The sequence below is a fragment of the Blastomyces dermatitidis genome, assembly GCF_000003525.1.
Source record: "Blastomyces dermatitidis ER-3 genomic scaffold supercont1.3, whole genome shotgun sequence".
NCBI lineage: Eukaryota > Fungi > Ascomycota > Eurotiomycetes > Onygenales > Ajellomycetaceae > Blastomyces > Blastomyces dermatitidis.
The window spans coordinates 4,477,220-4,502,864 of NW_025544776.1; the positions used below are offsets into that span (position 1 = coordinate 4,477,220).

Consider the following 25,645-nt stretch of genomic DNA (forward strand, 5'->3'; position numbering starts at 1 on the left):
CGATACCTTGCATGATTGGTATCTTATCCGTACACAGAGAAATGGTGAGGGAGATTGGTCTACCAGAGATTGTGCACGATCTGTGAGGGGCCACTCCAGGTCTGTATGGAACCTTCGCGTTTACAATTACCACGTTGACTGCTAGGCTAACTCCACATCGATTGGGAGTTTGGCAATGGATGGCTCCTGCTTACAGTAGCCACGCGAGTACTTGCATGGGTCGCAGGCCGTTCAGGCATCCGGTATTTGGGGGCACGCGTAACGGTGCCATGCGCGACTTCTGCATGGATGAGAAGGGCGGTTAGGGTCTCCAGTCTCACTCGGCAGATCCCACAACCCATTGGCTGGAACTTCTCGAGATGTCGCCTTTGATAATGCTTGGTGAGGTCCCCTGGTGTCTTGAAGGAGTAGACCCGATCTGCAGGCAGAAGGTTAGAATTCTGCAGGCAGAGGAAGCAGATTTTTGATCGCTTCTTGGACCGGCGGGCGGGATCAATGGCGGTCGAAGTGGTGCAGACTTCTCGAACCACTGCACTGATGCGCTCGTTCCATGATGGGGTGCGGATTCCTTCTGGCTCAGCTGGTGTTGATGGCGCGGGGGTTGGTCGAGTCTCGCGGAAACGCCGACGGCAGAGTGGGCCCTCCTAGACCCCACTGTATGCAATGATGGTGTTTACGGCCTTGATCCGGCGCTGCAGCTCCGCTGATGGAGTGGTCGGTGGCAGTGTCAGCACCGCATCACACATGGCCATCAGCTCCACGCTCATTCAGTCCGAACATTCCATTGCGTCCTTCACATCTTCGTCGATCAATTTTCCGGACAGTTGTTGGGCGATGTCCTTCAGCGGCTGTTCTTCTCGGTACCGTTCCAGCATCTCGCGCTTCAGCTGGAGCCTTGCGCGTTGCTTCTCGCTGCGAAGCCGGCGAACTGCCCGGTGATGTTTGTCATCCGTACTCTCATGCTTGTTCAGTTTCTTGCGGTACCTTTCTGCTCCAGGCCGGCCCATCTTGAAGCGTTGCTTGTACCTCTCGCCAGTTCGGCCTCCGAGCCACTTTGCGGAGCGGTCAACATGCTTCTTGAGGCGCGTAACCCGCTTCGACAGAGCGAGGATGCGCGGCTGCTCATTGACTGACTTTGACTGCTCGGGCGTCAGCTTCCAGGGTCGCCGGGGGTCAATGGATTGAATCATCGAGCAGATCCGGTTCAAGAGCGCTTTCCGTGATTCGTCTATACATTGATCTAAAGACGAATCACGGAAGGTTTTCATAACATCAACATTGATATTCCGATCTAGATAGTATTTGAGGTACATATCGATCTTCTGGTGCTGGAGCATCAAGTTCTGGAGAGAATCGCTGACGTCCGCTGCTTGGATATTAGAATATTGAGCGAAAGGAAAGGCAGGGTGAATGGTGATACTCATCACTCTCATTCCACTCCTTCCCAGCAGCGCGACGGAGCGCGTACGGCCCCACAGGATACTCAAAGCCAGTGATCTCGCCGCACTTTTTCATTCGATTCCGCAGCGATGCCGTAGTCGCCTTGATCTCATGCGCGATTCGGACGCCCTCTCCCTCGCGGACCACCTGGCAGAAGAGAAAGTTCTCCGCCAGGTCATCTCGCAGTGGGATCTTCTGCTCATTGAGCTCATCCAGAATGCCCAGATCGTAGAGGTCCTCAGGGCACCGGATGTAAGGGGACTTGAACGCCTTGGCATGGAACAGCAGTCCCAGAAGGAAGACATGGGGGCTGAGCACCAGAGTCGGGTCATAGATGATCTCAGGGAGCCAGAATGTGTTCCTGTGCACGTCAGTCTCCGCACCGCAGGAAGGGGTGGAAGCCGGCCTTACGCATCCTTGTCACCCAGATACGCCTTGGTGAACTCGCCGGTCAGTCCGATGAACAGGGTCGCTAGATTCGAAGCCGGGTCCCTGACTAGCGAGAGCTCCAGGTGTCGATAGCGGAGCTGCGTCAGTGCTTCTGGTCGATGTCCCGTGTATCCCGCAAGTTGACAGAACAAGATCAGCTGGATGCGCTCCCAGCCGACCAGGAAATGCATATCAGTTGTAGTCAGAAGCACGCGGAGGTACTCAGCCAGGTCCTCGACATACATTGTCGCTTTCAGTCTCTTTTCGCGGCTGAGCTTCTTCTCGTCGGCGACAAGGTTGATCACATCCTGCGCCTGTTTCATGATCAGGGGGTCAATATCATTGCCATTGTCCTCCTTGTAGACCTGCGAATACTGCTTCCAGAACGTCTCCAAGGAACTTATGTTTCTGATACCCGACCGCCTCCTCCCGTCCTTACCGCGACGCTGGTCGCACGCCCAGCTGAAGAAGGCTTTGAGAGATTGGATCGAGAGGGTGCGGTACGCGTGGGACACATCTCGGTGCATATATTCGCAGAACCTGTTTTGCCCCGTAGTTAGCAGGTCTGGTCGGAGCATGTTGTGCCTGTACTGCAGCATACTCACCGCTCCCAGTGGTCGCGAGCTCTATCCTTGCCGTAAATGGTCCTGTCCTTATAGAGGCGCTCCCGAAGCTTTGAGGGATCAAGATTGGCTTCCTCCGCCGCATAGTGTTCGGGAGGGGGGAGCTTGTAGTCATCCCACTCCTCATGACTGTCCTCGCTATTGCTGCTGTCATCGCTGGAGGTCTCCCCAGTCACATCTGTGTCGTAATCATCGACGCAGTCTGAAAATAGACCGCCATCATCACTGTAATCTGGATCGGAGTCTGAGACCTCACAGCACACATCCATGGTGGAGCCAGCCATCATCATGGCGAATCAGTGTAGAAGCAGTGCTGGTCCTTTGCTGGAAGAGGGCCGACAGTGCCAGGTGTAGAGCGACGGCAGAGTGAACAGTAATAAGAATATTGTACAGATGACAAGCTGTAGAACAGCGCAACAGAAAATTATGAAGAGACAGCAGAGTTCAGAGCTTGCAAAAAGAATAAAGATGAAAGAGAGTCACCATTCCCCTCCTGCGGAAGAAGGACGGGTGACTGGCGGGTGATTGAGCACCCATTTTGAATCTGCACGAACCAGCGGCCGCCTGCAAGCAGGGCGAGGAACCGAAAATAGACCGCACGAAGTGGAGCGAGAGCAGCGGCAGCATTGGCATCTGGGGCGCTGGGTCGCTGTGCGAGAGATCGAATCCATCTTGAGTCCCGTCAGCGTGGATGGTGGTGGCCTTCGACGCGTCACCACACTCTATAGTGTACTCTCGCGGGTCCATCAAGGTCATCCGCGGGTGAGTCTCAGTGAGCATCTCAAAGGGGGTTTTACCTGTACTAGCATGCTTTGAGTTGTTATACACAAACTTCACAAGTGACAATCAATACACTCAGTCATCCTGATTATAATTGACAAAGCACTGCAGATACTGTTCTAATATACTCATTAGACATTCTGTCTGATCATCTGTCTGCTGATGAAAAGCTGTGCTTAGATCTCATGAGATCTTCAGTATAGTCATCAGATCAGATCAGAACTCTCTTACAAAGATTAATTCTCTGTCTGAGACAATGTTTATAAACAATTCATGTAACTGAATCACATTGTGAATGAAGATATGAGTTAAATTCTTTGACTTTAAGTTCTTACAGATGAGTATAAAGTATGTTATCTTGATAAAACAATCTATCATTATCAGCACACTGTTAAAGAGAATATTATATATATTCTTACTTTCAGAAAGACTTATAAGAGTATTCATTTCTAGCTGTTTTCAAGATTTTTATAAGATGAGTAGAGAAGTAAGTTCTTTATATAATTTAAACTACACTATTTATAAACTCTGATAAATAGTATAAGAATTCACTATCTTCTTTATATACTCTTGTATCTTCAATCAGAAGTATTTTCTTATAAACAACTTATAAGCTCTAGTATTTATAAAATAACTTATTAGAGAAGAGTTATAATATCTTTTAATAAGTTCTATATATAGAAACTTATTTATAGATATATAAATCTAACTCTCTCTTTATAAGAGATTATTTAAGTCTTTTTAATTCTTTATTTCTGTAGAATTAATCTCTGCTGTGAGTAGACTAACTAATAAGACTAGACTGACTATGTAACTAGACTGGCCGCTGAAACCATGAATTTCATGTTTGATTTCATTTAGTCTGGTCTTATACATTTCTTGGCGTGAATCCCACTGGGACTGGCTATCAAAAAAACATGTAAAGTGACTATATATCAGATCTTAAAATGAAATCATGACTTGAAAAAAATGAGAAAGTGATTTCATTTGATTTCATTTAGTCTCATTCTTGGTATAAAGTTACTATTTTTAGACATTTTAAGGTTTTTTTAAGACTATTTTTAATTTTTTAAAAAGTAACACTTTTTGATAACACTCAAATAAGATTTAAAGTCATTTAAAGCAATAAAAATAATTTAAATTGAGAAGTGAAAATCATGATCTCATTTGAAAAATATGATAAGAGTAGACAGTAAGTCTCACTGAGACAGTATGAGACTACTATCTAATGTTAAAACTGTGTAATGAGATCAGTCAAATTGATAATGAGACTATCAAAAAATCTGGTCCTGGTCTCAGACATGGTCACACGGTCAGTCTATATGTAACTATGTCTGAGATCAGAATTAAACTTTACAGTTATTATATTATCTAAAAGTATTACTTCTGATTATAATTTATATTCATCACATTAATTTCAAATTATGTTATTTCAAATATTAAAGATTTCAGATTCACTTTTCAAATAAAAATCTAGTCTTAGATAAAGAATATATTTGAATTTTTAGTTACATTTTCATTCTGATCTTATTAGACTGGCTGATGAAATCATGAATTTCACATTTAATCTCATTTAATCTGGTCTCATACATTTCTTGACATGAGTCTCACCAGAATCAAGTCTTAAAAAAATCTGAAAATGAATCATTTCTGAGAGAAATGATGTGAAAAATGATCAGATTTAATTCAAAAACAGTGAAATAAAAGTAATTTCTCAGAATAAACTGTGAAAGATAATCATTCTTTCAAAATCAGAATAACACTAAGACTGAAGATTAAAATCAGTCTCATTCAGTTCATTCAGTGATTGCTTATATAATTAGAATTTGATAATAATTATTGATAATATTTATGAAATAACTAAATACATTCTTATACAAGTTTATTCTTCACTTTCTTATAAAAACTACACTTCTCTGATATACTGTGATCAGAGGTATTAAACTGTCTGATAATTTCATATTTTATAATTATAAGTTTCTTGATTGTTTCTTCCTGTAATTATCTCTGATAATAATGATAAATATCTTAACTTGAGTTGAACTTTCACTTTATTCTCACCTCTGTCAATGAAATTATCAGAATATTATATATTATCAGTACAACAGTTGAATATATACTCTTAACAATTTTTCATAACTCTAGAATTGATTTGATATGTAAATTCATCAGATTATCTTGAAGATAGCAGTTAAATTCAGTTTTATAAGTATATAGTTTTGCCTGATTTTCAGTTACAATCAATGTATATAAGTTCTGTTTCAAAGTTAGTATTATAGTTCTATATAATATAAAGTATTATTAAAAATTATTACTTACTAGAGAATTATATTTCACTATCTTCACATCTCAAACATCTGCTCATTTAAATCTCTAATAGTTGATATTATAGTAGTCTTAGACTAATTTAATATACAAGTCTCATTTCTTCTCTGTTCAATCTTGAGAAGTGTAGATATTAACTTAATAAGAGAAATCTAGTAGAGCTGCTATAGTATAGTACTCTGTAAAAGATTGTTCAGTTTTACTATAGTAATATATCAGTTTATCTCTTACAGTAATAATAGCCTGCACTATAGTATTATTTCAGACTGAATTTCTTTTTAAGTGATTTAACTGCTTCTTAAAATAAGTAAATAAACTGTTATATACTTATCAGACTGACTGCAGTATTGATGTATGAGTGATTGAGACTGTCTTTATTATCTTATAAAACTGAAACAGTAAATCAATCATATATTTCAACTGAGTTCACTTTATATTAGAAAGTTTCAATATCTGAATCTTTTTCTAATCAGAGTGTTACATTCAATAATTAATTATCTGATATAATTAAAGAGTCTGAATAGTTATTTTATATATTAAACTTCACTGTGTTCTAATATTCTATATCATATTCAGTGATGTGACTGATTTATTTATTTATTAAATATTATAAAATCATTGTTATTATTTAGAGAAGATATAAATTATATTAACAATGTTTTAAATCTGTGATATTTAAATTATTAGTCAATCTATTCAAAATTAACAGTAGTGTTATCAAAAAGTGTTATTAAAAAGCAATATTAAAAAGTATTATTAAAAAATATTATCTTTTGTAAAGTGAATATAAAAGTTACTTAAGTAATCACTTTTATCTATAATCTACTATCTGGTGATAGTGATTAGATTCTACTATATCTTCACTCTCTTTTAGTATGAATATACAACAAAAACAATAAAAAAAGTTTAAAAACTCTTCAAAAATTACATTTATTCAAAACAATATGAATAGAAACTCAAATTGCATTTATTCTTGTCTTCAGATTGCATTTGAATAAAAAGTTGACTTTGTACTTCTTCAAGAATCAAACTTTGATACTGAGTAAAAGTACATCATTTCTTATTCAAGCTATTACTGCTTTCTTTCTGAAAAATCTGAGATAAAATCAAGAGTAGCAATCTATGAGAGAAAAAGATCAAGATATCAATTTAATCTGAGATTTGATATCATATCTGACTCTGACATTCTAGTAGGTGACATTATAGATAAAGATAATGAGTTTAATACTATTCAACTTACAAATATCTATAATGGAAAATCATTGAAAGAAAACAACAATACCTGAACAATTGACAGAGAATTTTTGAATATAACTCTCTTAAAAAACTCTATAATTGCAGAAGACTTCAATGCACATCATCTCTGATGAAACTCAGAGTGCACAAGAGCAGTAAGAGCAGATAAACTGGTTGAATGAACTTTTAAGCATTCAATAGATTTAGTTAACAAGTCTGATCAACAAACATTCTTTAGAAAAGATATGAAACAGAAATCTATTATAGATCTAACTTTCATATCACAAAATCTAATTGAAAAAAGACTTATAAACTGGTTTATTGATTCAAATGAAACCTCAGAATCGGGTCATGAGATCATTCAATTTGATATTGAACTGAGTGAAAAACAAAGAAGTGAAAATCCTCTTCTCTCTAATCAGTATAACTTTGAAAAAGCTGATTGAAAAGCAGTTGAAGAAAGAGTAAAGCAGCTGAAATCTGAAAGGCAGAGTGAGCTCTATTAGAATCAAAGTCAAGATATCTTAAATGAAATACTTGAGACTAGAGTAAAGCTGATTACATCTATTCTTCTAATAAGTATTGAAGAAAATATTTCAAAGAAAAAGTCTTCTGAGTATTTCAAACCTTGATGAAATGAGAATATCACTTCTAAAAGAAAGCAATTAGTCACTGCTAAGAGAGATTGAAAGAATCACTTAATATCTGATGAAGAGTTCAAAGCTATTCAAAATGAATATTTTTCAGATATTAAAAAAGTCAAAACAGATTGCTGAAACAAATTTCTTGAAGAAGTATAAGAAAAAGAAGTTTTCAAAGCCTTCAACTATACTAAAATAATAAGTGTAGCAAAGCTTTCAATCTTAGAATATAAATTTCAGAATGAATTATATACAGCAAACTCTTTTGAGAAAAAATGTCAAGCTTTTATAAGAATTCTCTTTCAAAACTCATCACATTTAGAAGAGGAGAATATATCATTTCATGAATATATTAATGAAAATAACTGGGAATGGCCTGAGCTTATATATGATAAACTAGAGTCAGTAATATTCTCAAGTTCAATTAAAACTGCTGCAGGGCCTGATTCAATTAATCACTCAATTATTCAAAACTGTAACATGGCGGAACCGAAGCAGTGACTAGTCAGCAGTGACATGTAGAGATAGTTGTTTAAAAAGTCATATAAGTAAGCTTAACTATCTTACTTGAATAGTGAGCTCATAGACTACAGAGTTATTATGAGAATATCACAGATATGATACTTAGTATACTAAGAAGATTGTATAAGATATATAGTAACTCTTGTATATATTTCAGTAGAAGAAAAACAAATCACTGACTTCTTTCATAAGAAGTCAGTATCTAGCTATTTTATATAGATAATGAGCAGATACTCTTCTCTTATTTCATAAGTGAGAATAGCTGAAGTGATATCTCAGCAGTGTCTCATTGCTAAGAAAGAGTAATCTGCTGATCTTATATAGAAGTGAGATTCTTATATTTATTAATCAGATCTTTCTATAATATATCTGAATGATGTTATAGAGTGATTGAAAACTGATTCATATAAGATAAAATTATTCACATAAAAGTAATAAACTGTGTGAAACTATAACAGAGTCTTGATATAATCAGAAGTGTGATAATACTCTTCTCTTTAAGAGTATAGTCTCTATACTCTTAAGATTATCAGATTAGAAATTATCTTTGTTATATAGTAATAATTATTAACTGATTAACAGTGTATATACTGTATATGATACAAAGAAATAGATGAGTTTTTCTACTGACTATGTAGATCTTTCTTTCTCATCTTCATTCAAATTAAACATGTGATAAGTGAGTTTCTTATATATTGATTTGAAATGTGAAAAACATAGTTAACAAGTGACTTACAGATCTTTCAATATATTTCATTCTATATATGAAATTCTCTGCAAAAGTGATATGTTTTTAGAGATAAAGCTAATAGTAGTAACAGAATTTTTTAAAAAGATTTCTTCTTCTCTATAAAACATTTTTCTTCTCTCTCTCTCAATTGCAATAGTGAGTGTATAAGAGTATTATTCTTGAAGAACAATCAAGAACTTATTCTGATATTTTCTAATGAATAAATATCTTCATGATGCAGCTGCAGTCTTCATGACTGTTAAGAAAGTCTAGTTGAAGGCAACAGTGTCAATGAGCTACAGAAGTATCACTCTCATTATTACATCTTCTTCTGCTTCTCTTACAGCTGCAGTGATAGTTGCTGTGCCTTGCAGTGAGATGTTATCTTTTCTATCAGTCAGTGTATCTGCATCTGATCTGTTCTCTATCTCTCTCACCGCTGTTGCAATGCTGTTCTCTCTCTCAATCAACACAGTGATGTTACTGATGTATGACCTCATGTGATCATTCAGAGAGAACCTCAGAAAGAGCTTGATTTCAGAGACAGTAACTCTGAGAAGCTTAATTCATAGTTTCTCTCTCATGACATATCTGAGCTCTGCTCAGAATGCTGCTGAGTTGAGTCTGCAGAGTCTCACAGTTTCTTTATCTTCTCTCTGTGAAGAGGGTCTGATACAGTCTCTGATCAGCACTGCTACTTATCTGCACTGCACTAAGCAGCTGAAGAAGAAGAGGATTTTATATATCTGTTTCTTCTCTCACTCTCATTATTTCTGTTGTATCTGTAACAACAACTTCTGTCTCTCTATAAGTATTATCTATTCTATAAGAAGATATTGTTTTAACTCTGATAAGAAGCTCAGATGCTCAAGTAGTACAGAGTGAGAGTCTCAGAGCTTCAAGTGTTAACAGATTTTATCAAGACTGAGAAGATCTCTCTTACTTATTTATAAAAGAAGATGAAAGTGTGAATCTTCAAGATAAAAAAACATCTCAGAATAACTGATCTTAAAAAGAAATCAGCTGATACTACTGTTAAAAGTATTATAAAGATTAATCACTGATTAAAGAGAATCTCACTTCAATTAAAGCAGATAACTGAGATGCTTTGTAAATTAATAAGTTAATACTTTAAGCATCTCTCATACTCTTCTACAGCATGCTTCTCTGTGATACTGTAGTATTAACTTCTCAGCAGACAAAGATGTCAGTGCTGAAGACTTCAATAATAAAGAATGAGTTTGATAGAAGTGTGATTATTAATGAGTAGACTCTGAGATTCTCTCTTTTTACTTTTTCAGCAGGCTGCAGTCTCATTAGAATAGCAGCAGTCTGTGAGTTAATAATATCAATCTTTTTTATTAATTTCAAATATCTCTTTCTTTTCTTATTAACTGCTTCAGAAATTTTACACTTGTATAGTCTCATTAAACTTCTAAAAAATTCTTTGAGAGAAAATAGAAGAAGAGTGCTACAGAGTCTATAAGATATCAGCTCATTATTATGAGATTATCTCTAAAAAACTCTTTGAGAAAAATGAGAAGTCTTAAGCAGCATTTCTTACTCAATGTCTCTGATGTGTAACAGAGTGAACTCTACTAGCTGTCTCATAGCTTGTAATCTCTTTCTCAGCATTTTTCAAATGCTTAAGTAATTTTCACAAATTCTCTGACAATGAATAATCTTCTTATTTAATGAGATATTGAAGCTTACTGTAATGTGTTTACTTATTCAATATTTTCTTTATAAGATATTCAGTATTACTCTTAATCTTAATATCATCTGATCAAGATGACTCTGTCTCAGAGTATTGCTTATAGAGCTTTAAATACAAAATATGAAAAATAGAATGAATTAATTTTAATTCTGTAAGTAATTTCAACTCATATATCTGCTTACTTATTACTCTTATTACTGAGAAAGGTTCTAGTCATCACTCACTGAGCTTCTTACACAGTCTCATTGTCTTAATATTCTTTATTGAAAGTAGTACTTGATCTTCTATCAAGAACTTCATTGAAAGATGTTTTTAATTATAGTATTTTATCTACTACTTCTGAATGTGATGAATACTTTTCACTGTCTTCTTATGAATTTTATTGAAAAGTTTCAATCTCACTTTTACTTCTGATACTGAGAGATACTCTGTTCTCTGTATCTGTTTAACATTCTAGCTATCTATTTCTCTCTTTGAAATATTGTCCGCGATGTCACTGAATAATAAAGAATTATATTCATAACAAGTATAGAAAGGAGATATCTTTAAGATTACATTCTTTGCATTATTATATATGAATTCAGTAGTCAGAAGATGTTTGAGTCAATCATTCTGATAATATAAACAGAATGCTTAAAGATGCTGTTCTAGTGTCTGATTCTGGCATTCAGTCTGATCATCTGTCTGCAGATGAAATGCAGTACTTAGAAGACATCTTATTATAAGATGATAGCAAAAAGCCGACCAGTACTTGCTGGTAAAGAGAGATTCTCAATCTGTTATCAATGATTTCAGAGCACTGTGATCATGAATGATAATATCATCTTCGTGAAGCGGTCAACAATGATCAAAATTGAGTCATATTCTTTGACTCTTGTTAACTTCAGCAGGTCAACTATGAAATTCATCAATAGATTCTGTCATAGACTCTTTGAAACAGACAGTGATATCAACTCACTGTATTGTTTATACTGTGAGATCTTTATTCTTTGACAGATATTGTAAGTCTTAATATACTCTTTAACATCTGCTCAGAGCTTGTCTTAAATATATTTACATTTTAAAAGCTTCTCAGTCTTCTCTAATCTAAAGTGCTCTGTATGAGAATTATTATGATAAATTCTCAATAACTTCTGACACATCACTCTACTATGAGAGATGAAGACTGAATTATTCAGTAGTAGAAGTTCACATTCTTCTAGTTATCAGTAACTTGATTTCTTAGCAGTATCACTCTGCTCAGAGTCTGTCTCTTTCAAGTTCAAACTGAACTCTTTCTTCTTCAACTTCTGAATTCAAGCTGTAGTAGAGATGTCTATCTTCTGTAACTTATCAATGAATTTCAAAAATAGTTAAGTTGAAAGATTGTAGACTATTTCATTCTTTATCAATTCAATGATTGTAAGATATAATATGAGAAGCTCATGATCTTCAGTGTCAGTTCTCTGTGAAGACTCAGGTTTTTCTCTATCTTCTATACTGAGTTATGCAGCTGTCTTATCAGCACTGTTTCTAAGTTTCAGAGAATCTCAATTCTCTGTAGTCAGCTTCTTCTACAGTGATGACAGAGATTCTTTTATAGAATTCTTCTTCACATCAATGATATTATAATCAGACTGTTTAGATAATATGTCAGCAGAGTTAAGCTGATCTGAACAGTATCAGATATAGAAATTATACTCTGAAAGCAGCTTCACTCATCTGACTTGATGTTCTGTCAAGCTCTTTATTATCAAGAAGTAACACAGATTTGTATAATCAGTGAGAACTTACACTGAGTACTTACTACTCTGAAGATAATATCATCAGATCTTAAAGAATTCAACAATTACTAACATCTTCTGATCATGAGTATTATATCTTCTCTGTATGAGTGATAACTTCTTGAAGAAGAAGATCACTGATCTTCATTTACAGTGTCTTATAGACTCTGTGAAAAAGCCTTCTCTCACAGACAATTCATTGTCTATTTTCTCAGAAATAATTATTCTCTGATTCTTTCAATGTTAAAAGATCTTTAATATCAACTGTGAAAAGATTTCACAGATCTCATTCTCAGATGTATCAGTCTCACACTGACTAAGTAAGTCAGAGTTAAAGTGATTCAGTATTATAACATCTATGAAAGCTTGTTTCAATTCTGTAAACATCTGCACAGTATCTTGAATGAGAATAAACAGTCTTATTTTCCTATCTTTCACACTTCTCTTTAACAGATCTGTAAGAAGAGCAGTAATTCATGAATATGCATAGATGAATTATCTGTAGAAATTCACAAATTCTAAAAATACCTGTATCTCATGATATGTCTGCAGCACTGACCAGTTCTTAATGATGAAGACCTGGCTTCTGTTCATTGAAATATCATACATCTCAATAATATAATCTAAGAAATCAATCTTCTGCATGTAGAATGAGCATTTTTCAGTGTTTGCATAGAGTTAATACTGTCTCAAGTGACTCAACACTTCTTGAACATGAATATCATGTTCTTCCTTCATTTTTAAGAAGATTAGAATGTTGTTTAAGTATACTATGCAGAAGATGTTAACAAGGCCCTGCAGCATCTCATTTATATAGATCTGAAAGATGATTGAAGTGTTATAAAAATCAAAAGATAAAACAAGATATTCAAAATTGCTGTACTTAGTATAAAAAGCTATTTTTCAAACATTGTCTTCATTAACTCTGATTCTATGATAGATATTCTGTATATCAATCTTTGAGAATATCTTTGCTTCAGATAATTGATCAATCATCTCATTAATTAATGATAATGAATAGTAATTTTTAATCATCATCTTATTAAGACTTCTGTAGTCTATGCATAGATATAGTCTATTATTTTTCTTGAGTATAAAGAGTATAGACATCTCTGCTGAACTCTTTGATAAATATATTCAGTTCTTTGATTGCACTTCTTCAAGATATTTATACAGAACATTCAATTTCTTTATAGATAAGTTATAAAGAGACTTATATAGTACTATTACACTATCTTTAAGATGAATTTTATATTATATCTTGATATCAGAAAACTTTGCTGCTTCTCTTTCTGAAAAGATATTTTTAAAATCTGTAAAGAGATGTTATATATATTCATCTTTAATAATGAATACTGCTGCTAATCTTACAGTGAGAATAGTAACTTCTTCATCTATTCTTAAGTCTCAATCACTTGCTATGTAGTATATTGACTCAATCTTTTTCTTAAGATTCTTTCAATGAAACTCTTCAGATTTCTCTATTACTGTCTCTTTATCAGTGAGATGATATCATCATATCTGAGTGACTCAGTTAATGAGAGAATTGTTTTCTCTTAATCACAGAAGATCTAGAATAATATTCTCATTTATAATATTAACTGTATGAAGAAGCAGACTGCTCTTCTTAAAGATTTCTTCTAAGTCTGTGATTACATACTTTGCTTGAATTATGTTAAAATAGTGACATTTCATTTCATCAGTAAATTTCACATGATCTGATAAATCTATCTTCTTTCAACTCTTCATCAAAGAAAAGAAATAGAATATGAAGTTAATATTCACTTCAGAGTTGAGTAGATATCTCACTGATATCTTCTTATTCAGAGTATGCATTGTGATTGTAACATGAACTCAGAGATGTGAGAATTGTCAATTCTTTTCTTTCTCTTCTTTATCTTTCACAGATACATTTGTCAGAAGAGAAGTTAACTTTGAAAAGATATCTTCTCAGTTTCTTCTCTTCTTCAGCTTCTTATAATTACTAATATAGTGATCATCAGCTCTGCAGTTGAAACAGAGATCTTTATCAAATCTTTTTTAATATTTCTTCACAGTGAGTGAAGAATCAGAATACTTAAAATTCTTCTTTACTTTCTTCACACTGAAGCTGTCACAGTATTATTTAGATCTCATTATTAATTACTTAGAAGAAGTCTTGTTAATCTTTTTCTCAGAGAATTGATTATTCAAATAGATTCAGAAAGTCAGGTTGACAAGCTCAGTATAATTAATTAATAAACTCTGATATTATGATATCATTATCTGCATCTTGTGAGTCAGCTTTGTAAGATAAAACTGTGTTTTTAATTGATTTAAATTATCAGTTAATTTCTCTTAATATTCTTTAAATCTTGTATTGAAATTGAAAGAATTCTTATCATCTTATTAATATAATAAGTTGAACTACTGCACTGCTATGAAGCTGTGATTACAGTGATCTTCAATTTAATTCAGTAGAAAGTTCTTGAATTCTTCTCAAGTTATGATAGTATTGATACACTCAAGCTCTCTCTTCTTAATAGCTCAAGTAGTCACAGAGATGTCTTCAAGAAGATTGAAAGTGTATATTACTTATATTTCATAAGTATTATACTGACTCAGATTAAGACAGAATTTTCATTCAAGAGTATGAATAAAGCTGTGAAATTCAGATAAGATATTTCTCTTATATCTCAGAGAATCTCTGATCTTAATCTCTCTATCTTCATAATAGATGTAGGTGTGTAGAGGTCACAGCAGTGACAGAGTGATTGAAGAGCTCATGTCAAAATATACAGTGAGTTTAGAAATCTCAGATTTCTGCTGAGATAGAGATGTACACACTCTAGAAGATAATATAGTGTTTTTCTCAGAGAGTGAGATCAGATCAGTCTTAGTACAGATATATAAAGTTATATCAGTCTGTTAGAGCTTGACTGATTCAAACTTATAATCAGATTAAGTGATTCAAATTGTAATATAATGAAACTTGTGGCGGGCTGCACCCGATCAATCATATAGACTATTCCATTACACTCCATAGATTCTTCCATTCCCGATCGCCGATCCGCGGCCGCTACGAACGCGCGTAGTGTACGCTCCGATTCTCGGCCATTCCTGATCACTGATCCTCGGCCGCTATGAACATGTGTAGCGTACGTTTCAATTCTCGGCCATTCCTGATCACTGATCCTCGGCCGCTACAAACACATGTATATTCTTCCACCCCGAAGCTCCACCACGTACATCACCACATACATGTATAAATATCCATCTCAATCACTGATTCTCGCACTTTCTCTTTCTTTCCTTCTCTAACATTTTTAACTTTGTTATATAAGACCTATAATATTATACTGATCTATTCGGCGCAGGCCTCTTACACTATAAAAACATTCATTGTCTTCTTATTAGGAAATAATTATTCATGTATTGTCTTCTCATCAGGAACAATTATTCATTGAGAGATACCTGAATGTGTAACAATGTGTAAGAAAGAGAAAACACAGATAAGTGAACACTGAGTCCTTAGATAGTTCTCAGATAGAAGCTTGCTTATCAGTCATTCTGGCCCTGTAACAAGATCTTACAAAGAGAATAAGATCTTACAAAAGAGAATATCAGTGAAAGACCTGAGAGTTCTGACACTCAGACATATGAGAATACAATTACACTTCTTCAGATTTCATAGATATCATACATTCAATGATCAATATAATCATGTCTAATAATAATATGAAACTCTTGAATATGAGTATAGATGCAGTGCCACAGTGACTCTGAGCAATGTTAAAACTATAATAATAATAAATAGCTGATATGCATGCAACTCAACAATATCAATATGAAGAGATTCAACAATTATCATAATAAGAAACTCATACAATCTCAACATTCACAGAATCAAATATAAAAGCACTGAAAGAACACTTAAATACTTCTGTATATTTCAATGCTTCTGATCTCACTCTCTACTCATCATGAAGAATGAAAATACTTGCAAAACTGAGTGTAGATGAAGATTTCATCAGTTCATTAATCAATCAAGATTGATATATCAATGAATGATTGAAGAATTGCATAAAACAGAAGTTTTATTCATGAATGAAAGCATGTGAACCAGTGTTATGAACATCTGACAACATCATGAAATATCTTGATATTCTGTTTCAAGACACTGTCATGCAACAGAAAGCATTAGATTGATTACAGAGTGTTTGACAGAGAAACACTTCTCTTACAACATTTATTTCTGACTTCAATATCAAGATTCTAGAAGCAGATGATCAGTCTTGAAAGAATTGAATAAAGATTAGCATGCTCAAGAAGACATTGACTTTTGAACTCTTACAGACTCTTGTAAGTGTAGATGAAGACTCAACTTATGAAGACTTCTGCACACAGCTCTGAATAATGAATGACTGTCTTATCAAGCTTAAGAATATACAGAACAGTGATAGAAGATATTACATCTCAGCAACTCATACATCTGCACTGAGAAATAACAATGATGCAGATGTCATGAATTGAGTAGACTTGAATATCTACATATAAGCAAGAGTCTCTGCTGTCTGAACAGGCTTCTGAGTCTCTGAGATCACTTCTGAAGAAGTCACTGATCAACATCAATGTAGAGTATACATTAACTATAATCAATCAGAACACATTGCTTTCAACTGCTGATTAATCTATGTATCTTCTCATTTAAAGAATGAATCAGTGTCTGTTCACATCAACCACATTATATTAGAGAAAGATTCAGAGAATAACTATGAGAATGTCTCAGTGAAACAGAGAAAAGATTAGCTTCTGTTCAAATTTGTAAACAGAAGCTTGAAGAGGTCAGATAATAGCAATTTGAAGAGAAGATAGTAATGAATGTAATTCTTGTATCTACTTTGATTGATAACATGTATAATATGAAAGTCATAATAGACAGTGATCTATGTCACTATGCAATGATAAAATCTTTAGTTGTAAGATATTATAATCTTCAATGTATCTCTTTATTAAAATTCTGACTTCTTGCAGAATTTGATGATCTGAAAGATGTTTGTACTCATTACATGATAAAGCTGATCATAGATGTGAGAGGACATCAACATGAGAATGTCTATGCATATGAAGTTGATAATCTTGATTATAATCTTATATTAGAACTTGTCTGACTATCTGAACAAGGCATCTTATTGAATACTTAAAACAGAAGCTTGATATTCTCTAACAATGATAGAGTTCATGAAGATGATATTCATAAAATCATGAATCTAACACAGATCTCTGTCAACATGTATGAAATACTCTGAAAAAGAAGTCATCATCAAAATCACTGACAGAGTCACTGACAAGTTCACTGACAGTAGAATTATATATCAATCTATTTCACTAGTCTGACTGATATCAAAAAGACTCTAGAAAAGTTATTCTGTGTTATAATAACAGATTCTTATATGAAACTTTCTCAATAATATCATGAATATCTAGATGTCTTCTGATAAGATAATATTATAAACATACTTCTCTTACAAGGTTCTGAAGTGAATCACAGTATCAAGTTAGAAAAAAAGAATAATAAGAACTCTGAACTGTTATGAGACTCTCTTTATAACATGTTCTGAGATGAACTCCTTCTTCTTTGAAAGACACTCAATGATCTGTTGAATAAAGAATTCATATATATTAACAACTCTTTCACTGCAGCCTCTATTCTCTTTACAAAGAAATCAGGTGAAGAACTTCAATTCTGTGTGAACTATCAAGATCTGAACAGACTGACAAAGAAAGATCAATATCTCTTATCTCTCATCAATGAGACTCTAGCATGAATCAAGTGAGCTCAATGATTTACAAAACTAGATATTGTCACTGCATTTCATAAGATTTGTATCACTGAAGAAGATAAATGACTTACAGCATTCTGAACATGTTATGATCTCTTTGAATGAATAGTCATACTCTTTGAACTGACTAACATCTCTAGTACATTTCAGAAGTATATCAACTAAGCACTCTGAGATTTCCTTGATAAGTTTGCATCTGCTTATCTAGATAACATTCTCATCTTCACTGATGAATTCAGAAAAGAATATCAAGAATATGTATGAAAGATATTACAATGACTATGAGAAGCAGAACTACTAATAGATATTAATAAGTATAATTTTGAAGTCAAGAGTATCAAGTATCTGGGTTTTATTATAGAAGCTGGCAAGAGGATTCAAATGAACTCTGAGAAAGTCTCTGTCATTCTTGAATGAGAAGCTCTATGTACTGTGAAAGATGTATAAAGCTTTATCAGATTTGCTAACTTCTATCAGTGATTTATACAAAACTTCTCAGATATCACAAGATCACTTACAGATCTCACTAAGAAAGACTCAGTATTTCAACAATCAGCAGATACTGAAGCTGTATTTATACAGATGAAGAAGATGTTCATTAATATCTCTCTACTGATAATATTTGATTCTGATTATGAGATAGTTGTTGAAGCTGACTTCTCTGACTATGTGACAGAAGAAGTAATATTGTAATATGATAATGAAGATGTTCTATGATCATGTGTCTTCATGTCTAAGAAACTGAGTTCTGCTGAATGCAATTATGAGATCTATGATAAGAAACTTCTTGTGATTATATACTGTTTAGAAGAATGAGACTCTGAACTCTGAAGTGTCTCTGAATTTAAGATAGTTACAGATTATAAGAACCTCAAATACTTCATAACTATCTATAAACTTATTGAATGACAGATACAATGATCTGAGTTTCTAAGCTGCTTTCATTTTACAATACACTACTGTTCTGACAGTCAGAACTCGATGACAGACACTCTCTTATGACAAGAGCAAGATATATCATCTGATGTAACAGATACTTACTGAATGAACTGAGAGCATCAGCTCTTGAATTCAAAGATATTAATTGATCAAGATGAAACAGCTCACAGCATTATACATACTTCTCTGATTAGAACTGACATTAATATCTTCACTTTCTCTACACTGAATGAACTGTGATATACAGCAGCTCAGGCTGATGAACTTCTTCAGACTCTCACTGAAGCAGTATATCAAGAAGCACTCTGATTTCTCTCAGAACTATGTATAAGAACTGATATCTCAGAATGCTCAATTGATGATAATAACACTCTATGATTCTGTGAATGATGCTGAGTCTCTCACTCTGAACTCTTATACACTTGAATAATGCAAGAGATGCATGATTTGTGTATGACTGATTATTCAGATTATAAATAACTGTATAGAATAATCTTCTGAGAATTCTACTGATCTGAGATATTAAACAGCATCAGATACTTTGTTTAAAACTGTAATTACTGTTCTTCTATTATCTTATGAAAGAACTGTAGAAAAGATCTACTGAAATCACTTAATATTTCTAATAGAATCTGATGAGATGTAGTAATTGACTTTGCTGTTAATCTATCTGAGAGTAAGAACTGCAGAAATATTCTGATCATTGTTAACTGACTAAGTAAGAATATAATATTGAAATCTTGTGATAAGATGAATACTGAATAAGTCACTGAAGCCTTCTTACAGAGTTCATTCTATCAGATGTATGAGTTACTGAGATTGATAGTATCAGATCAGAGCTGTCAATTCATAAGTACTCTCTGAATAAGAATCTGTCAAGTTCTCAAGATTATATACTGTCTGTCAACTGTCTATCACTCTGAGACTGATAATGCATCAGAACAGATAATTCAGACTGTAAAGAATTATCTTTATAAGTTCTATAACTACTTATAAGATGATTGATATGATCTTCTTCTACATACAGAGGTCACTATCAATGATTGAGATGTCATTTCAACAGGAATAAGCCTGTTCTTTCTTACACACAGGTATCACATGAAAGTGTTGAATCTTCTAGAGATCACACAGTTCATATCAAACTCTCACAGTCTGATTCAGATTACTGATAATATAATAATGAAGCTCTGAGATATCTGTGACTGAGCAAAGATCTTCATGACAACTGTGAAACAAGACTAAGAAGATTAAATCAATATCTGATAAGATTCTGCAGAGCAGTATAAGATAGAAGACCTTGTGTGATTGAATCTCAAGAATATATGAATCACATGTTCATCTCATATGCTAGACTACTGTCACATCAGATATAAAGTGATAGAAGTTCTAGATAGTCACAACTACTGCCTTAACATATCATCAGAAATTCATGATGTATTTCACACAAGCTTGCTCTGCTGTGCTATCACTGATTCATTCTCTTCTCAGCTGATATCTGACTGACAGCTGCCAGGCATCATAGAAGAAGATAATGAGCTTGAGTGAGAAATTGAAGATATTCTTGATAAGAGATTCCACAGCTGCAGCTGACAATATCTTATGAAATGAGTCAGCTATGATCAACTGATCTGAACTTCAAGTTCTGTGTTATCTGAAACAGCAGCTCTTAACTGATGAGAACTGCTTCTGGAAAGAGAGGACTAATATGACAGGCTGCGCCTGATCAATTATATAGACTATTTCATTACACTTCATAGATTCTTTCATTTCTGATCACTGATCCGCGGCTGCTACAAACATGTGTAGTATATGCTCTGATTCTCAGTCATTTTTGATTGTCAATTCTCAGCTGCTACAAACATGTGTAGTGTACATTCTGATTCTCAGTCATTCTCAATCATCAATTCTCAGCTGCTATGAACACATGTATATTCTTTCACCCCGAAGCTCCACCATGTACATCATCACATACATGTATAAATATTCATCTTAATTACTGATTCTCGCACTTTCTCTTTCTTTCCTTCTCTAACATTTTTAACTTTGTTATATAAGACCTATAATATTATACCGATCTATTCGGCGCAGGCCTCTTACAAAACTAAAGCAGTGACTAGTCAGCAGTAATATATAAAGATAGTTATTTAAGAAACTGTATAAGTGACTTTGACTATCTTGCTTGAATAGTGAGCTTGTAAACTACAGAGTTATTGTGAGAATATCACAGATATGATACTTAGTATACTAAGAAGATTGTATAAGATACATAGTAACTCTTGTGTATATTTCAGTAGAAGAAAAATGAATCACTGACTTCTTTTATAAAGAGTTAGCATCTAGCTATTCTATATAGATAATGAACAGATACTCTTCTCTCATTTCATAAGTGAGAATAGTCAGAGTGATATCTCAGCAGTGTCTTATTATCAAGAAAGAGTAATCTGCTGATCTTGTATAGAAGTGAGGTTTTCATATTCATCAATCAAATCTTTCTATGATATATTCGAATGATGTCATAGAGTGATTGGAAACCAGTTCAGACAGAATGAAATCATCCGCATGAAAGTGATGAGCCGTGTGAAACCGCAACAGGGCCTTGACGCGGCCGGGAGCGTGATAAAAACACATATTTCTACTTGAAGAATGAATATTTTGAGCTCTTTTTCAATCTCTTAAAAAATGATTATCATTCTGAATGCTGGAGAGAAGCTACTGAAGTAATCCTTGCAAAGTCTAATAGAAAGACTTCAATTTCAAAGTCATATAAAGTAATATCTCTGTTGAACTGTTTGAGAAAAATTCTAGAAAAGATAATAGCTACTAGATTATCTTTTATAAGCTCTATTAATGATTCTCTTCTATTTAATGAATAAATGAGAGGTAGAAAACAATGTTCTGTAATTGATACTGTTCTCTCAGTTATTCATAATATTCAAGTAGCAAAGCATGAAGGCCTGGTCTCAACTGCAGTTTTTATTAATATAAAAGATGTATTTAATCATGTTTCAAAGTCTAAGATGATTCAAACTTTGAAGATGTTAAAACTGTCACTTTCTCTAATAAAATGAGTCAATTGTTTCATGTCTAAAAGAATTATACAACTATTCTTTGATGAAAGAAAACAAGATAAAACTGAGATAAAAATAGAAGTATCATAAGAATCTTCAATCTCATCTGTTTTATTTGCAATATACACTGCATATCTATTCAAGAATAGAGAGATGAAAATAGTGAGATCTCTAAGTTATGTAGATGATATTGATCTACTCTACAGTTCAAAGACAATTAAAGAGAATTTAGAAGTAATTGAGAAAGCAGTAAAGAAAATCTTTGTTAGAGCAGATATCAATCTAATTCAATTTAATATGAATAAAACTGAGCTAATTCACTTTTTTCTCAGGTTTAATGAGAAAGAACTAAGTCTAACTCTTTTGAATAAAGAGATTAAACCCAGTTTGAATGTCAAATGACTAGAAGTATGGTTAAACTCCAAGTTGAATTTTAAATATCATATTCAACAAAGAATTATCAAGACAGAGAGACTACTGAATAGTATAATCAGACTATTAAATACTGAGAGAGGTCTATTCTTTCAGACTATAAGATAGTTATACATAGTCTGTATTATCTCAGTAGCTGATTATAAAGTTCAAGTTTGATGAAACAATTAAGAAAACTTCACTGAACTCTTTCAAAGTCTACAAAACAGAGCTTTAAGAAGAATTCTGAGAGTATTCAAGTCATCTTCTATTAAAGCAATTAAAATTGAAGCTTCAATTCCATCTCCTGCTATTCAATTTGAAAAGGCCTGTATGAACTATGCTCTGAGAGTCATGAAGATGAGCTTAAATTATATAATCAGAGAAAGAGTCTCTTCTTCATTTTCATCAGTTAACTCAGAGAATGAACTGAATTGAAATAGATTTCTTAATTGAAATGAGAATAATACTTTAAAGAAAATGCTCTTTCAACTGTATAGACTATATTCACTTATTAAGAATCAATTTTCTTCATTAAATGTTGAGAAAATTAATCATGAGAAGATATCTCTCTGAAGAGAAAAGCTGAAATCTCTTATAGACTTATAAATAAGTGAACTATCTAAAGAGAGAGAATATGAACAGCATTTGAAGAAGATCTCTACAATTAATATAAAAGACTCTATTCTGATTTACTCAGATGGCTTAAAAAATGAGAATTTGAATAGATTAGATACAGACATTGCTTATACTGAAGATAATATTAATTTTATCTCAGATTTCTGAAACTTAGGCTGTGAATCTGAAGTCTTTGATGCTGAACTATTTGTAATAGTGAAAGCTTTCAAACTTATTGAAATAAAATCTTATAAAAGAGAAAATGATTTGAAAGAGATATAAATATTCTCTGATAGTCAAGCTGCTTTAAAAAGACTTAGAAATAGTCAGATTCATAATAATCAAATAAATCTTGAACTGATTTTAAACTCTGTTTTAAAAATTCAAAAGAGAAGAACATTAAAACTGATAATTCATCTGCATTAAGTTCCTGCTCATATGAATATTCATGGCAATGAATTGGCTGATTCAGCTGCAAAAAAGAGTTCAGAATTAAGCAGATTTATTCAAAAAACAGTGTTCTGATCTTTCATAAAGAGAAAGATAAAAGAATCTTGTTTAAACAAGTGAAATGAAAGCTGGCAGAAATAAAAGAAGAGTATACATTATTCAAGATTTAAGATAAAATCAAAGTGAAAATCTTGTTCAATTAAATGTAAAAAGAAAATATTCTCATCTATAATTCAGCTGAAACTAGAACATGATTATTTCAAATCTTATATACAAAGATTTGATGATAGATTTGATTTAACAGAGTGCTCATTCTGCAATGTGAATGAAAATTCTGAGTATATTATAATACATTGTGCATTATACAATAGTCTCAGAGTCAGATTAAAGAAAAAGTATGATTTAAATCAATTAAATATGAGGTTCTTATTCTCAACTGAGACAGGAACTAAATACTTAATAGACTTTCTATCAGAAACTAGAGCAGCTATAAGAAAATGACTGAATTCAGAAGTATCTGAATATGAAGAGATGGAAATTGACTAGATATAGTCTGTTAAAACAGCTATACATTATCTTTTAATAATTTTGTTTTATTATAATCTCTCTTTACTGTACTTGTTTCCTTCTGTTCTTTTCTCTATCTATTTAATATATCTATCTTTAACACTATGTTCTCTTTTCTTTTGTCATAATATTTTTAAATGATTTCAAACTATCAGAAGGTGTTGAAATACTGCAATTTGTAAACAGTTTTTATATTCTGAGCTGGAATTTTCTGATTTTGCATATTTGAAATTGATAAATGTATAATAGTTGACTCTATAGATATAGGAAAAACTCTGAGAACTAAAAGATTCTCAGATAGATGTCATAGTCTCTGACTGTATACATCTATAATTGAAGAATAATAATAATAATAATAATATACTTGTATAGTTCTGTAGCTAATTAATAAGCTTTAAGAAGATGTCAGATTTCATCTATATTATATTTTTAAGTTATTATTTATAAGAATTGAGAAGATTAGTAATAAGATTTATTTTATAAAAAGAGTCTGTATATATAAATCAGATCTTAAAAGATATTAATAGCATGTTTATTCTGAGAAACAGAATACATAGTAATTTAAGTGATTAATTAATAGTATTAATATAACAGTATTTGCAGCATACATCACCTGTAGTGTATGCCGATCACGTATCGTACATGTAAAAAGGTAAATCTTGTCTTATTCTTCAAGATGGAGATGGGCGGACGCCTCTATATATATATATACATGCTTGTTTGTTTATTGTGATTGACTTTTACAGAAGGAAGGAGCGGAAGCCTCAGAAAGAAAGAGACAGAAGTCATATAGAAGAAAGAGATGAAAGCCTCAGAAAGAGATGAAAGTCTTAGAAAGAAAGAGATGAAAGCCTCAGAAAGAGATGAAAGTCTCAGAAAGAAAGAGACAGAAGTCTCAGAAAGTAGCAAGAGTGAACATCACAGTTTCTCTATCTGAAAAGAGACGGACACCTGAAAATGAGATGATGAAAAAAAAAGCTAAACCTAATAAGAAATGAGTTAGGCATTTTTCAGATGTGAGTTAATATCCTCCTTGTATGAGAGGCAGGTAAAGAAAGAGATTAAAACAATAAGATGATAATGATACAGTGATAAAGAGTCTGAGATAACAAGGCAATAGATATCATAGAGAATCTTTGTCTTTCACAGATATTATACAGGTATAATGAGATGATAATAAAACAATGACTATAAATGAGATAAAGAATCTGAGATAACAAGATAATAGAAGTCATAAGAATGAACAAATAGATGAAAGATGAAGAACTGTAAAATGCAGAGTGAACATGAATAAAAGAGAACAAGAGAATTAAGAATAATAAAGAGACAGATCTTCTGTCAGAAGACTGAGAGTGATGTGAATAAATAATTTATAAGTATATAATGTAATCAGTTATCTCTCTCTTCTTATTTTTCTTTTCTCTTTCTTATTATCTTTTCATCATTATTTTCATTATCATAAAAAATTTTCATTAAAATTCAGAGAACTTGCAGCAATGAGTTCAAGAAAGGTATTCAGAACATCAGATGTAAGAGAAGTAATTGATCAGATCAATTATCTTAA

General features: G+C 33.0%; 2 protein-coding genes across 2 annotated transcripts; both read right to left on the bottom strand.

Moving 5' to 3' along the window:
• Positions 1 to 146: 146 nt before the first annotated feature.
• BDCG_16706 (uncharacterized protein) lies at positions 147 to 746 on the bottom strand (the record flags this gene model as incomplete). The annotated part of the gene is made up of 2 exons (XM_045425902.1): positions 147 to 644; positions 678 to 746. The coding sequence occupies 2 exons, from the start codon at positions 744 to 746 to the stop codon at positions 147 to 149; spliced, it is 567 nt and encodes a 188-aa protein (XP_045280350.1).
• Positions 747 to 767: 21 nt separating this feature from the next.
• On the bottom strand, positions 768 to 2,761 carry BDCG_16707 (uncharacterized protein; the record flags this gene model as incomplete). The annotated part of the gene is made up of 4 exons (XM_045425903.1): positions 768 to 1,366; positions 1,428 to 1,801; positions 1,852 to 2,409; positions 2,475 to 2,761. 4 exons carry the CDS (start codon positions 2,759 to 2,761, stop codon positions 768 to 770), a joined length of 1,818 nt encoding a protein of 605 aa, XP_045280351.1.
• Positions 2,762 to 25,645: the final 22,884 nt, after the last annotated feature.